At 49.2% G+C, this 12,354-nt stretch overlaps 1 protein-coding gene across 1 annotated transcript in view; it reads left to right on the forward strand.

The window, feature by feature from the left end:
- DYNC1H1 (dynein cytoplasmic 1 heavy chain 1) overlaps positions 1 to 12,354 on the forward strand; it is an 87,523-nt gene that overhangs the window by 66,862 nt on the left and 8,307 nt on the right. Inside the window, exons 52-69 of the mRNA XM_064375221.1 lie at positions 910 to 1,105; positions 1,653 to 1,770; positions 1,857 to 2,072; positions 2,743 to 2,955; positions 3,106 to 3,233; positions 5,118 to 5,271; positions 7,148 to 7,294; positions 7,389 to 7,539; positions 7,692 to 7,945; positions 8,046 to 8,180; positions 8,272 to 8,366; positions 8,989 to 9,163; positions 9,344 to 9,419; positions 10,477 to 10,637; positions 10,911 to 11,022; positions 11,124 to 11,184; positions 11,280 to 11,403; positions 11,532 to 11,645. Of these exons, the coding sequence (XP_064231291.1) occupies positions 910 to 1,105; positions 1,653 to 1,770; positions 1,857 to 2,072; positions 2,743 to 2,955; positions 3,106 to 3,233; positions 5,118 to 5,271; positions 7,148 to 7,294; positions 7,389 to 7,539; positions 7,692 to 7,945; positions 8,046 to 8,180; positions 8,272 to 8,366; positions 8,989 to 9,163; positions 9,344 to 9,419; positions 10,477 to 10,637; positions 10,911 to 11,022; positions 11,124 to 11,184; positions 11,280 to 11,403; positions 11,532 to 11,645 (2,630 nt within the window). The remainder of the gene's footprint in view (positions 1 to 909; positions 1,106 to 1,652; positions 1,771 to 1,856; positions 2,073 to 2,742; positions 2,956 to 3,105; positions 3,234 to 5,117; positions 5,272 to 7,147; positions 7,295 to 7,388; positions 7,540 to 7,691; positions 7,946 to 8,045; positions 8,181 to 8,271; positions 8,367 to 8,988; positions 9,164 to 9,343; positions 9,420 to 10,476; positions 10,638 to 10,910; positions 11,023 to 11,123; positions 11,185 to 11,279; positions 11,404 to 11,531; positions 11,646 to 12,354) is intronic.

The raw sequence follows: 12,354 nt of genomic DNA on the forward strand, positions 1-12,354 counted from the left end.
AGCAGCCGGGACTATCCGTGCGCACCACCACACCCAGCTAATTTTTGTATTTTTTGTGGAGTCAGGGTTTTGCCATGTTGCCCAGGCTGGTCTCAAACTCCTGGGCTCAAGCGATCTACCTGCCTCAGCCTCCAAAAGTACTAAGATTACATGTGTGAGCCACTGTGCCCAGCAGCCATTGTTTTAGGACTGTGAACTCCACATCTTTACTCCTTCCGTCAGACAGCTTCTAAATTGTAGCAAATTGAAAATGTCTGTTGAAATTGTATAAAATGCATAATTACACTTAAAAAAACTTTTGGCCGGGTGCAGTGGCTCAAGCCTGTAATCCCAACACTTTGGGAAGCCAAGGCAGGTGGATCACCTGAGGTCAGGAGTTCAAGACCAGCCTGGCCAACATGGCAAAACCCCATCTCTACTTAAAAAAATACAAAAAATTATCCAGGCTTGGTTTGCAGGCACCTGTAATCCCAGCTACTCAAGAGGCTGAGGCAGGAGAATCACTGGAACTTGGGAGGCGGAGGTTGTAGTGAGCCAAGATCGTGCCACTGCACTCCAGCCTCAGCAACAGAGTGAGATTCCACCTCAAAAGAAATAAATTAATAATATATTCTTAATCTTTATAGAGATAAAGGAATTAGTGAGGACTCGTGAGACATTATAAAGGTAATATCCTGCTTTTTAATGAATGCTTGCATTTTGTAAGATCTTCATAATCATTTAAGAGATCAGCTACTTACCCTATTCCAGAGGGTTTAATATAGAAAAACTCATTTCTTAGCTCTTCTGAGCAGCTAGCTGTCCTTTCTCTCTTTGGAGTTGGAGCTCCTGGCTGTTTGGTTCATTCTCACCATGTTTGCTCTGTCTTCTCCCACCCTTCGGCCCTCATCCACTCCTGCTGCCACTCAGCTGTGAAGTCGATCAAGAAGCAGCACCTGGTGGAGGTGAGGTCCATGGCCAACCCTCCCGCTGCTGTGAAGCTGGCGCTCGAGTCCATCTGCCTGCTGCTGGGGGAGAGCACCACGGACTGGAAGCAGATCCGCTCCATCATCATGCGGGAGAACTTCATCCCGACCATTGTCAACTTCTCTGCAGAGGAGATCAGGTGAGAAAGTGGAAATGCCAAGGTATTGTTGGAAATTGAAATCAGTTGTTCATGCTGGGCACAGTGCCTCACGCCTCTAATCCCAGAACTTTGGGAGGCCGAGGCAGCTGAAGTGCTTGAGCCTAGGAGTTGGAAACCAACCTGGGCTACATGGCGGCATTCTGCCTCTACAAAAAAAATACAAAAATTAGCTGGGCGGGGTGGCATGTGCCTATAGTCCCAGGTACTTGGGAGGCTGAGGTGGGAGGATTGCTTGAACCCAGGAATTGAGGCTTCAGTGAACCTAGATCACGCCACCGCACTCCAGCCTGGGTGGCGGAGCAAGACCCTGTCTCATTAAAAAAAAAAAAAAATTGGAAATTGTTCAAGTGTTGAGAGCACATTTTCAGCTTTCGCCTGAGAACCAAGTGTCAGTGTAGCTCATCCCCAGTGGTCAGTCGTTGGGGCAGTGAGATGGGAGCTGGCTCTAATCTTTTCCATTTTAATTTTATGAAAACTCTTTCTTGCTTTTGTCCTGCATGTGCTTAGAAAGATTCCTCTTTTTCAGTGACGCCATAAGGGAGAAGATGAAGAAAAACTACATGTCCAATCCGAGTTACAATTATGAAATTGTCAATCGGGCTTCCCTAGCTTGCGGCCCTATGGTGAAATGGGCAATTGCACAGGTGAGTAGCACAGCCTAGAGCTCCCATGTGAAAGGTGACCTCTTTTCCCATCGCTTAAATAACAGGTATCAGTTGGTTCTTCCCAGCTTAACTATGCAGACATGTTAAAGAGAGTGGAGCCTCTACGCAATGAGCTGCAGAAGCTGGAAGATGACGCCAAGGACAACCAGCAGAAGGCCAATGAGGTGGAGCAGATGATCCGAGACCTGGAAGCCAGCATCGCCCGCTACAAGGAGGAATACGCCGTCCTGATCTCAGAGGCCCAGGCCATCAAGGCCGACCTGGCAGCTGTCGAGGCAAAAGTAAGATCATCATCATTCATCCACAGTCTTCCTGATGTGGAGGCAGAGATGAACACACTTTAACTTGAGCTGCACAGACCATGTTGGTCTCAGTAGCTCTTTAACATCTGCCCTGAGGACTTAATACACACCGAGTATTTACTAAGTGTTGTTAATGAGGATAGATTGATACAAACTGGACAGTTTGCAGCCAGTGAATCCCCCACCACTAGCTCCAGACCTGTTTGCTCTGCTGCCCGAGGCCCTCAGTGGTGGCGTCTCTGGTCTGCCTGCGGTCCCTTCCCTGCTGTCAGGGTCGCTGCCTCCTGCACTGCTCCACAGAATCCTCAGCATAGGCTCTCTCATCTGCTGCCATCAGTGTCTCTCCCTTAAGTCCTCCCACAGCCGTTCTGCCGCATAGGCCCTTTCTACTCCCATCTCTCTGCCCACTGACAGGTCCCAAGGCTGAAAGTTCTCCGTACCCAGCTTCAGCCCTGCTGAGGCTCTGAGTCATGTGTGGTCATTAGTTATATATGATCTGGGTCTCATCCCCTTTGGGATTGTGAACAACTTGGGCACGTTTCTGAGCCACCCGAAACGCTGCACTTAATGTGGATGGACCGATTTGCAGGATTCAGTATAAATCCTGAAAGGCCCGATCCCAAAACATCTTGTATGGTTTTCCTTTTAGGTAAACCGGAGCACAGCTCTTCTGAAGAGCTTGTCTGCTGAACGGGAACGATGGGAAAAAACAAGTGAAACTTTCAAAAACCAGATGTCCACTATTGCTGGGGACTGTCTCTTGTCGGCTGCGTTCATTGCCTATGCGGGTTACTTTGACCAGCAGATGCGTCAGAACCTGTTCACTACCTGGTCCCATCACCTGCAGCAAGCCAACATCCAGGTGAGAATTGCGGGGAATTCAGAAAGGATGAAGGATGTACAGGCAGTGTGAGGCAAGCTGGTGCCGATTGCACAGTTGCAGAGTCTTCCCTTGAGAACAGTCCCATCTGTGGCTTTGAAGAGGAGGAAAGGTAACAGCCTTGCCTTTCAGTTCCGTACAGATATTGCCAGGACAGAATACCTTTCCAATGCCGACGAGCGTCTTCGCTGGCAGGCCAGCTCCTTGCCTGCAGATGACCTGTGCACAGAAAATGCCATCATGCTGAAACGGTTCAATAGGTACGAGCTCGGGTACCGAGGAGGAGAGGCGTGGGAGGAATGTGGGTGGTGACCTTGAATTTTTTTCAAAACAAACCCTTGTTTGAAGAGAGGAATAGAAAATGGGGCGTGGGTATACAGTGCTGGCAGCTTGGTGCTTCTCTGATGGTGGGGCATGTGCTGTTCTCTTTACTGTCAAGTGTCTGAGTTATTCTGCAGTGAATGCTTCTTGTAACCTTCTAAAATTGACTGGTAGGGGCCAGGCGCAGGTGGATCACCTGAGGTCAGGAGTTCGAGACCAACCTGGCCAATGCGGTGAAACCCCACCTCTACTAAAAATACAAAAAAATAGCCGGGCATGGTGGTATATGCCTGTAATCCCAGCTACTCAGGAGACTGAGGCAGGAGAATCATTTGAACCCAGGAGGCGGAGGTTGTGGTGAGCTGAGATTCTGCCACTGCACTCCAGCCTGGGCAACAGAGCGAGACTCCATCTCAAAAAAAACATAAAAATGTGTGATAGAATATTGTTTGCTAGGAAGAATGAAAAATAATAAAAATGAAACTGATTAGCAGCATTGTGTTTAGGGGTGGACATTCAAACAGTCCTCCTGTGTTACAAGTACTAAAAATACCTAGCTAGGTAAAGGGGAAGTGCTACCTGTTTTTCTGTTTAGGAAGGACAGAATAAGAAGTGGGATGTAACTGCAACGAAGATGGGCTGGGTGCTGAGAGGGCTCCACGTCTCACCAGGTGGTGCCGACAAGAATGTGGATCACTCAGTATAGTCTGTGTACAGGGCTGAATTTATCTACATTTGTAGACATTTGTCTAAATGACCCTTTGACCTAGGAGTTCCACTTCTAGGTGTTCATTCAACAGTAGCCTGCCATGTGTAAAAAACAGCAAATCTAAAACCAAGTGTGTACCAGCTGGAGACTGGAGATAACTCAGATGGCCCTCCTGAGGGCCCGGTGAGAGACTGTCTCCACGCTGCAGTGCTGGGGATAACTCGGGTGGCCCTCCTGAGGACTCGGTGAGAGACTGTCTCCACGCTGCAGTGCTGGGTAGTCTTACAGACACAGGACATTCAAATACAGGCTGCACAGGTGCAGAGCAGAGGATAGAGGCCTCCCCCAAGGCCACAGCACCCATTCTGACACATGTGTCTGTAAATTCCTAGACCTTCTCTATAAAGACAGACGAGAAACTGGTGAAAGCCATCACTTGGGGAAGGGACTTTAATGACCAAAGAATAGGGTCAGAAAGGCAGGGCAGCGTGGTTCTTCTCACCATGTGCCCTTTTATAGTTTGAGTTTTGTAGAAGCTTGTGTATACATTACAAGTGGGGTTTTTTTTTAATGTTTTAACTGGCTAGACTCTAGATAGGTTCATATTAGCTTATTTGTGCCTTTCCTTCCTCAGTTGTAGAATGGATTTGATAATAGTATCTGCCTCACAGGGCTGTTGTGAGGGTTATGTGAGGTAATGTGTAATTTGACACGGTCCCTGGCAATTTAAATTCTGTGTGATGTTATCCCTTGATGCTGCTGCACCCCATTGGTGTTGATACCTGCTATCTAGAAGGGTTGTAAACGTGAAAAAGCTATTCTAACAGTGCAGGATGCTGAGAGAGGATGATTGTCCCAGAAGGAAAAGGATGTTCAGCTGTGCCCCTCCTGGTATGTGATTCAAGCTACCTCCTCATTCTAGTAGTTCTTCAAAAGGATGATGTGATGTTAGCATTAAGCACGTGAGCTTTATTGGTAAACCTGAAAACATCTCTGGAAAGCACTCTCGGGTGGCCGTGACAGCCTGTCCCTCTCATCAGGGACTTGGCTAACCGTGATCCTGTGCTTTTCCCATTTGGTGTTTCAACCTCCTCCTCTGTGGCCTCATCCGCAGGTATCCGCTGATCATTGACCCCTCTGGACAGGCCACCGAATTCATTATGAATGAATATAAGGATCGTAAGATCACACGGACCAGCTTCTTGGATGACGCCTTCAGAAAGAACTTAGAGAGTGCACTGAGATTCGGTAACCCGCTTCTGGTCCAGGTTGGTGTTTGCCTTTGAATTCTTGAAACACTGCATTCAAGAGTAAATTCGTTTTTGGGGGCTACATTTAGTTTTCAACTTTGTAAGACTTCATTTTGTATCAGAAGGATAAAGCTTTGAGTTGGTTCTATAACAGATAAATTCAACAGAATCATTATTTACATTTAAAATTCTATTCAGTGGTCGGGCACAGTGGCTCATGCCTTAATCTCAGCACTTTGGGAGGCCAAGGTACGTGGATCATCTGAGGTCAGGAGTTCAAGAAAAGCCTGGCCAAGATGGTGAAACCTCATCTCTACAAAAAATACAAAAATTAGCCAGGTGAGGTGGCAGGCACCTGTAATCCCAGCTACTTGGGAGGCTGAGGCAACAAAATTGCTTGAACCCGAGAGGTGGAGGTTGCAGTGAGCCAAGATCACGCCACTACACTCCAGCCTGGGAGACAGAATGAAACTGTTTCAAAAAAAAAAAAAAAAAGTTGGGGCCGGGCGCAGTGGCTCACGCCTGTAATCCCAGCACTTTGGGAGACCGAGGCGGGTGGATCACGAGGTCAAGAGATCGAGACCATCCTGGTCAACATGGTGAAACTCCGTCTCTACTAAAAATACAAAAAATTAGCTGGGCATAGTGGCGCGTGCCTGTAATCCCAGCTACTCAGGAGGCTGAGGCAGGAGAATTGCCTGAACCCAGGAGGCGGAGGTTGCGGTGAGCCGAGATCGCGCCATTGCACTCCAGCCTGGGTAACAAGAGTGAAACTCCATCTTAAAAAAAAAAAAAAGTTATATTCAGTACAGCCATAAAAAGGAATAAGAAACATGTTCTAGAAACAAGAACAAGGAACATGACCTTTGCAGCACCATGGATACATGGATGGAGCTGGAGGCCCTTATCCTCAGCAAACTAATGCAAGAGCGGAAAACCAGTACTGAATGTTCTCACTTACAAGTGGGAGCTAAGTGATGACGGCACATGGACACACAGAGGAGAATAGCACACACTAGGGCCTTCCAGAGTGTGGAGGGTGGGAGGAGGGAGAGGGTCAGGAAAAATAACTAATGGGCACTAGGCTTATAATCTGGGTGATAAAATAATTTATAAAATAAACTCCCATGACACAAGTTTACCTGTGTAACAAACTGCACTTGTATTCCTGAACTTAAAAGTTGGAAAAAAATTTTTTTAAATAAAGCATGTAAGGTCACTAGGAAGCATCAGATTTGCAATGAAACGAATTCATTATGCAAATGGAAAAAAACCTTTTAAATGAAATAAAATGCCATTCCGAGAGTGTATGTGAGCACTGTCCCCCAGAGCTTTCTGCAGGGTGGGAGTACCTTTTGGTCCACACTGTCCAGTGTGGTAGCCACTAGCCTCAGGTGGCTACTGAGTACTTCCCATGGCTAGTGTGACTAGGCACTGAGTGTTTAATTTTTTTTTTTTTTTCTTTGTGGGGGGATGGAGTCTTGCTCTGTTTCCCAGTCTGAACCTCCCAGGTTCAAGTAATTTTCCTGCCTCAGCCTCCCAAGTAGCTGGGATTATAAGTGTGCACCACCATGCCCAGCTAATTTTTGTATTTTTAGTAGAGATGGGGTTTCAGCATGTTTGCCAGGCTGGTCTCAAGCCTGACCTCAAGTGATCTGCCTGCCTCGGCCTCCCAAAGTGCTAGAATTAAACAGTGTGAGGCACCATGCCTGGCCAAGTTTTTAATTTTAGTTAATTTAAGTCTAAGTAGCACACATAGCTAGTGGCCGCCATACGCAAGTGGCAGGTGGCTTCTGGGAAGGCATGCTTATCTGGAGCAGGACGTCGACACAGCATTTGGGTGAAGGTAAAGTTGCAGAGCCCTGACCGTCAAGTTCCACCGTGTGCTCTGCAGGATGTGGAAAGCTACGATCCAGTTTTGAACCCGGTGCTGAACCGTGAAGTGCGGCGAACAGGTGGGAGAGTGCTGATCACCCTCGGGGACCAGGACATAGACCTGTCGCCTTCGTTTGTCATCTTCCTGTCCACCCGGGATCCAACCGTAAGGAATGAGACCCTTCCCCAGAGAAGTCTGGCAGGATTTGGTTTTGCAGCAGAGTTAACAAAACAGACTATTCTGTTACCTATTTTGGCAGGTTGAGTTCCCACCGGATCTCTGTTCCCGGGTTACTTTTGTAAACTTCACAGTCACCCGTAGCAGTTTACAAAGCCAGTGTCTAAATGAAGTACTTAAAGCAGAAAGACCTGATGTGGACGAGAAACGATCGGATCTTCTTAAACTTCAAGGTAGGATCTGGACCTGTGGCTTTTAGATGGTTGGTGCAGGTGAAGCAGCTGAACTTCTAAGTGACTAGGATGTTCCACGTTTGTGGTAAACACTTGAGACAGCGTTCCTTTCGAAGTATTATTGCAAACTCTGGATGTTTTACTCATTTAAGGGGAATTTCAGCTCCGTTTGCGTCAGCTGGAAAAATCTCTGCTACAAGCTCTGAACGAGGTGAAAGGGCGCATTTTGGATGACGACACAATCATAACCACTCTGGAGAACCTGAAGAGAGAGGCTGCAGAGGTCACCAGGAAAGTCGAGGAGACGGACATCGTCATGCAGGAGGTGGAGACCGTGTCCCAGCAGTACCTCCCGCTCTCCACCGCCTGCAGCAGCATCTACTTCACCATGGAGTCCCTCAAGCAGGTGGGTGCCTTGGCCGTGCAGAAGCTGGCGGGCCCCCGCACAGAAGCTCCTTGGCGTGCAGAAGTTCAGCTGCTCACGGCCGCCCACTGCTTCCTTTCAGATACACTTCTTATACCAGTACTCCCTCCAGTTTTTCCTGGACATTTATCACAACGTCTTATACGAGAACCCGAACCTGAAGGGCGCCACCGACCACACACAGCGCCTGTCCGTTATCACGAAGGACCTCTTCCAGGTAGAGAGTGAGGTCTTCAGCCGCCCCCGGCGGGGGGAAGCACAGCACCGCCTCTCTTATGGAACAACATTGACTCCTGCTCTTGTCCCAGGTGGCGTTTAACCGAGTGGCTCGAGGCATGCTGCATCAGGACCACATCACCTTCGCCATGCTGCTGGCCAGAATCAAACTGAAGGGCACCGTGGGGTAAGAGCAGCCGCCTGCACTCACACCCGCAGGAGGATGGCGTCCGTGCTGGTTGCCCACAAGGGTTTCATGATCTGATACGTGCTTTTATTTTTTCTTTTATTTCTTGAGATGGAGTCTTCCTCTGTTGCCTAGGCAACAGAGCTGTGGTGCAACGTCAGCTTCCCAGGTTCAAGCAGTTCTCCTGCTTCAGTCTCCTGAGTAGCTGGGACTACAGGCATAAGCCACCATGCCCAGCTAATTATTTCTCTTTTTTTTTTTTGAGACAGGGTTTCTCCATGTTGGTCAGGCTAGTCTCAAACTCCTGACCTCAGGTAATTCACCCACTTCGGCCTCCCAGAGTGCTGGGATTACAGGTGTGAGCCACCGTACCCAGCCTTTTCCCTTTTTTTTTTTTTTAATTTTTGTATTTTTAGTAGAGATAGGGTTTCACCATGTTGGCCAGGCTGGTCTCAAACTCCTGACCTCAAGTGATCTGCCCACCTCGGCCTCCCAGAGTGCTGGGATTACAGGCATGAGCCACTGTGCCCGGCCTGTTTTTTCTTTTAAATCATAACTGTTATTTTAGTGACGGTGGGAATGACTGTGAGAGACTCTAGCTAATCTGTCACACCCTTCGCAGGGAGCCCACCTACGATGCGGAATTCCAGCACTTCTTGAGAGGAAAGGAGATTGTTCTGAGTGCTGGCTCCACCCCCAGGATCCAGGGTCTGACTGTGGAGCAGGCAGAGGCAGTGGTGAGGCTGAGCTGCCTTCCTGCGTTTAAGGACTTGATTGCAAAGGTTCAGGCGGACGAGGTGATTGTTCTTTTAAATGTTCCCAGTGAAAAATGTTGGCTTTTTCCCGGGAATTGTAAGGAATCGCATGTTGTATAAAACCCAGAATGTTGTGTCAGACTCTCACGTTAGACGTGAGTTGAGTTGCTGTCCCCAGAGGCCAGCCCTGTTCCATGGGTGCTTCCACTGTTGTCTCCACAGCAATTTGGCATCTGGCTGGACAGCAGCTCCCCAGAGCAGACCGTGCCCTACCTCTGGAACGAAGAAACACCTGCAAGTAAGTCCCGCGGTGGTTTTCTTTCCGGACCTGAATGTACAGTTGGGTTTTGCTGCTTAAAGGGATGCTTTCAAAAAATAAAAAGTTACTAGCCTGGGCAACATCTCTACAAAAAATAAAACCTTAGCCAGGCATGGCGGGGCACACCTGTAGTCCCATCTCCTCAGGAAGGCTAAAGCAGGAAGGTCACTTGAGCCTGGGAGGTTGAGGTTGCATGAGCTGTGATTACACCACTGCGCTCCAGCCTGGGCAACAGACAGAGACCCTGTCTCTGAATGAATGAATGGTCACTGATTCCCAAGATAAGTATTTCAATGTCAAAACCTTTTAAGGGTCGGGCACAGTGGCTCACGCCTGTAATCCCAGCACTTTGGGAGGCCAAGGTGGTGGATCACCTGAGGTCAGGGGTTCAATACCAGCCTGGTCAATATGGCAATAACCCATCTCAAAAAAAAAACAAACTTTTTTTAGGAAACCACTTAAGGAGATGGCTTCTAGGTAGGTGTTGGCTTAGAAGTAGATCAAAAATTTCTTAAAGTCTGATGTTCAGGGGCAAAAAAATAAAAACAGAAGTAGATCAAAAATTTCTAATTCCTATTCATCTCTTGCTTAAAGACCACAAGAGGATGAGACAAGGAGCTCTTGGTAAGGAGTTAGTTGGCTGTATTCATGCTGCAGACAGGAATGGAATGCCATAAGCCATTTTTGAGTGTGTTAGGCCAGACCCTGGGCTAGCCCAGCTGAGAGGAAGTGTCAGACCGTGGAGGGCAGAGCATGGAGCCCCCTTCCTCAGTACCTTCAGGTGTTCTCAGGAGATGAGCAGATCAGCAAACAGCACCTTGTCCTATGGATACAACCAGGTGGTAAGGTGTTCTCATACACATGTCCAGAGGACTCGTGGAAGGCACAGGAGGTGTGGCTGATTTTTCTGATTTGAGCTGATCCTGAAATGCTGAGTGTTTGCTTAGCAGGTGCTTTGGGAAGAACAGTCCAGGCAGGGGAGGGTGTCCCGAAGTCCATGCTTCCACCCAGCACCCACCCCATGTACCTGTTTCAGCACCCATTGGCCAGGCCATCCACCGCCTCCTCCTGATCCAGGCTTTCCGGCCCGATCGCCTGTTGGCCATGGCCCACATGTTTGTTTCAACAAACCTCGGGGAGTCGTTCATGTCCATCATGGAGCAGCCGCTCGACCTGACCCACATTGTGGGCACAGAGGTAATGTCCTGGTACAGCCTGGGCTTCCCAAGAGACTCCATGCACCTCCCCAACCACAGCTAGCAGCAGCCCTGGCATCTGCTCTCACTTTGGGCTACAGTCTCCTCCTAAGACCAAGAACTCGCTGCAGATTCTGAACTACTAGCTCCATGGTGCCCACACCTCTGTGCCCAGAAAGAACATCTTCCCAGACCCCTCACTCAGGGCTGTCCCTTCCCTTGACAGGTACATACCACTGGCTGGCACCAAAGTAACTTTCTGCTGTGTTTGCAGGTGAAGCCCAACACTCCTGTCTTAATGTGCTCTGTGCCTGGTTATGATGCCAGTGGGCATGTCGAGGACCTTGCAGCTGAGCAGAACACACAGATCACTTCAATTGCCATCGGTAAGGGTGGTGGATGGGTTTCATGGGCGGGAGCCCTGCAGGATTCGTGGTGGGCCTTGATGTCCGAGGCAGCCACTGCTAACACTGTTTCCCTGCACCAGGCTCTGCAGAAGGCTTTAACCAAGCAGATAAGGCCATAAACACCGCTGTGAAGTCAGGCAGGTAGGCCTGTTCTCTTTTGCTGAAGAAAGCCTTAGTCCCCAGGCACTCAGGCAGGCAGCCTGGCGTATTGTGTGACTCTCACTTTGTGTGTGCAGGTGGGTGATGCTGAAGAATGTGCATCTGGCCCCAGGGTGGCTGATGCAGCTGGAGAAGAAGCTGCATTCCCTGCAGCCGCATGCCTGCTTCCGACTCTTCCTCACCATGGAGATCAACCCCAAGGTGGGTGGTGGAAGGGGTGGAGATGTTGCAGGCTGGTGTGGCACTGTCCTGTCGGCCCGTGTGTGGTAGAGATGAGCAGGCGCTGATGTCCACACCTGAGCCCTAATGGGAACCACGATCTCCCTTAGGTGCCCGTGAATCTGCTCCGCGCCGGTCGCATCTTCGTGTTTGAGCCACCACCAGGGGTGAAGGCCAACATGCTGAGGACGTTCAGCAGCATTCCTGTCTCACGGATATGCAAGGTAAGTACCTCGTCCTCCTGGTACGCTTTCTCCATAGAAGTCAAAGCCCAGTCCCATCACCAGATGCAGAGGTGGGTCCCTGGGCCTCCCAGAAGTGCCATGTGATGAATTGCACAGGTGCTTTTGCTTTCAGCTGTAGGTAAAATTTCCTTCCTGGCCGGCACTGTGGCTCACACTGGTAATCCTAGCACTTTGGAAGGTCGAGGCAAGAGGATCAGCTGAGCCCAGGAGTTCAAGATATGTCTGGGCAGGCTGAGTGTGGTGACTCACACCTGTAATCCCAGCACTTTGGGAGGCCAAGGTGGGCAGATCACTTGAGGTCAGGAGTTTGAGACCAGCCTGGCCAACATGGTGAAACCCCATCTCTACGAAAAATACGAAACATTAGCCGGGCATGGTGGTGGGTGCCTGTAATCCCAGCTACTGGGGAGGCTGAGACAGGACACTTGCTTGAACCTGGGAGGCGGAGGTTGCAGCGAGCTGAGATTGCACCACTGCACTCCAGCCTGGGTGACAGAGCAAAACACCATCTCAGAAAAAAAAAAAAAAAGACCTGTCCGGGCAAGATAGTGAGACCCCGTCTCTCTATGTAAAATTTCCTTCCGTGAGCAGGTTGAAAAGTAAAAGCAATGTTTGGTTATGGGGTGTGATTAGGTCCTAGAGGAGCGGAGATGCCCACGGAGAAGCTAAGACTCAGTTGTGTCCCCAG

The sequence above is a fragment of the Aotus nancymaae genome, unplaced genomic scaffold (genome assembly GCF_030222135.1).
Source record: "Aotus nancymaae isolate 86718 unplaced genomic scaffold, 86718_ANA_hifiasm-v0.15.2.pri h1tg000011l, whole genome shotgun sequence".
NCBI lineage: Eukaryota > Metazoa > Chordata > Mammalia > Primates > Aotidae > Aotus > Aotus nancymaae.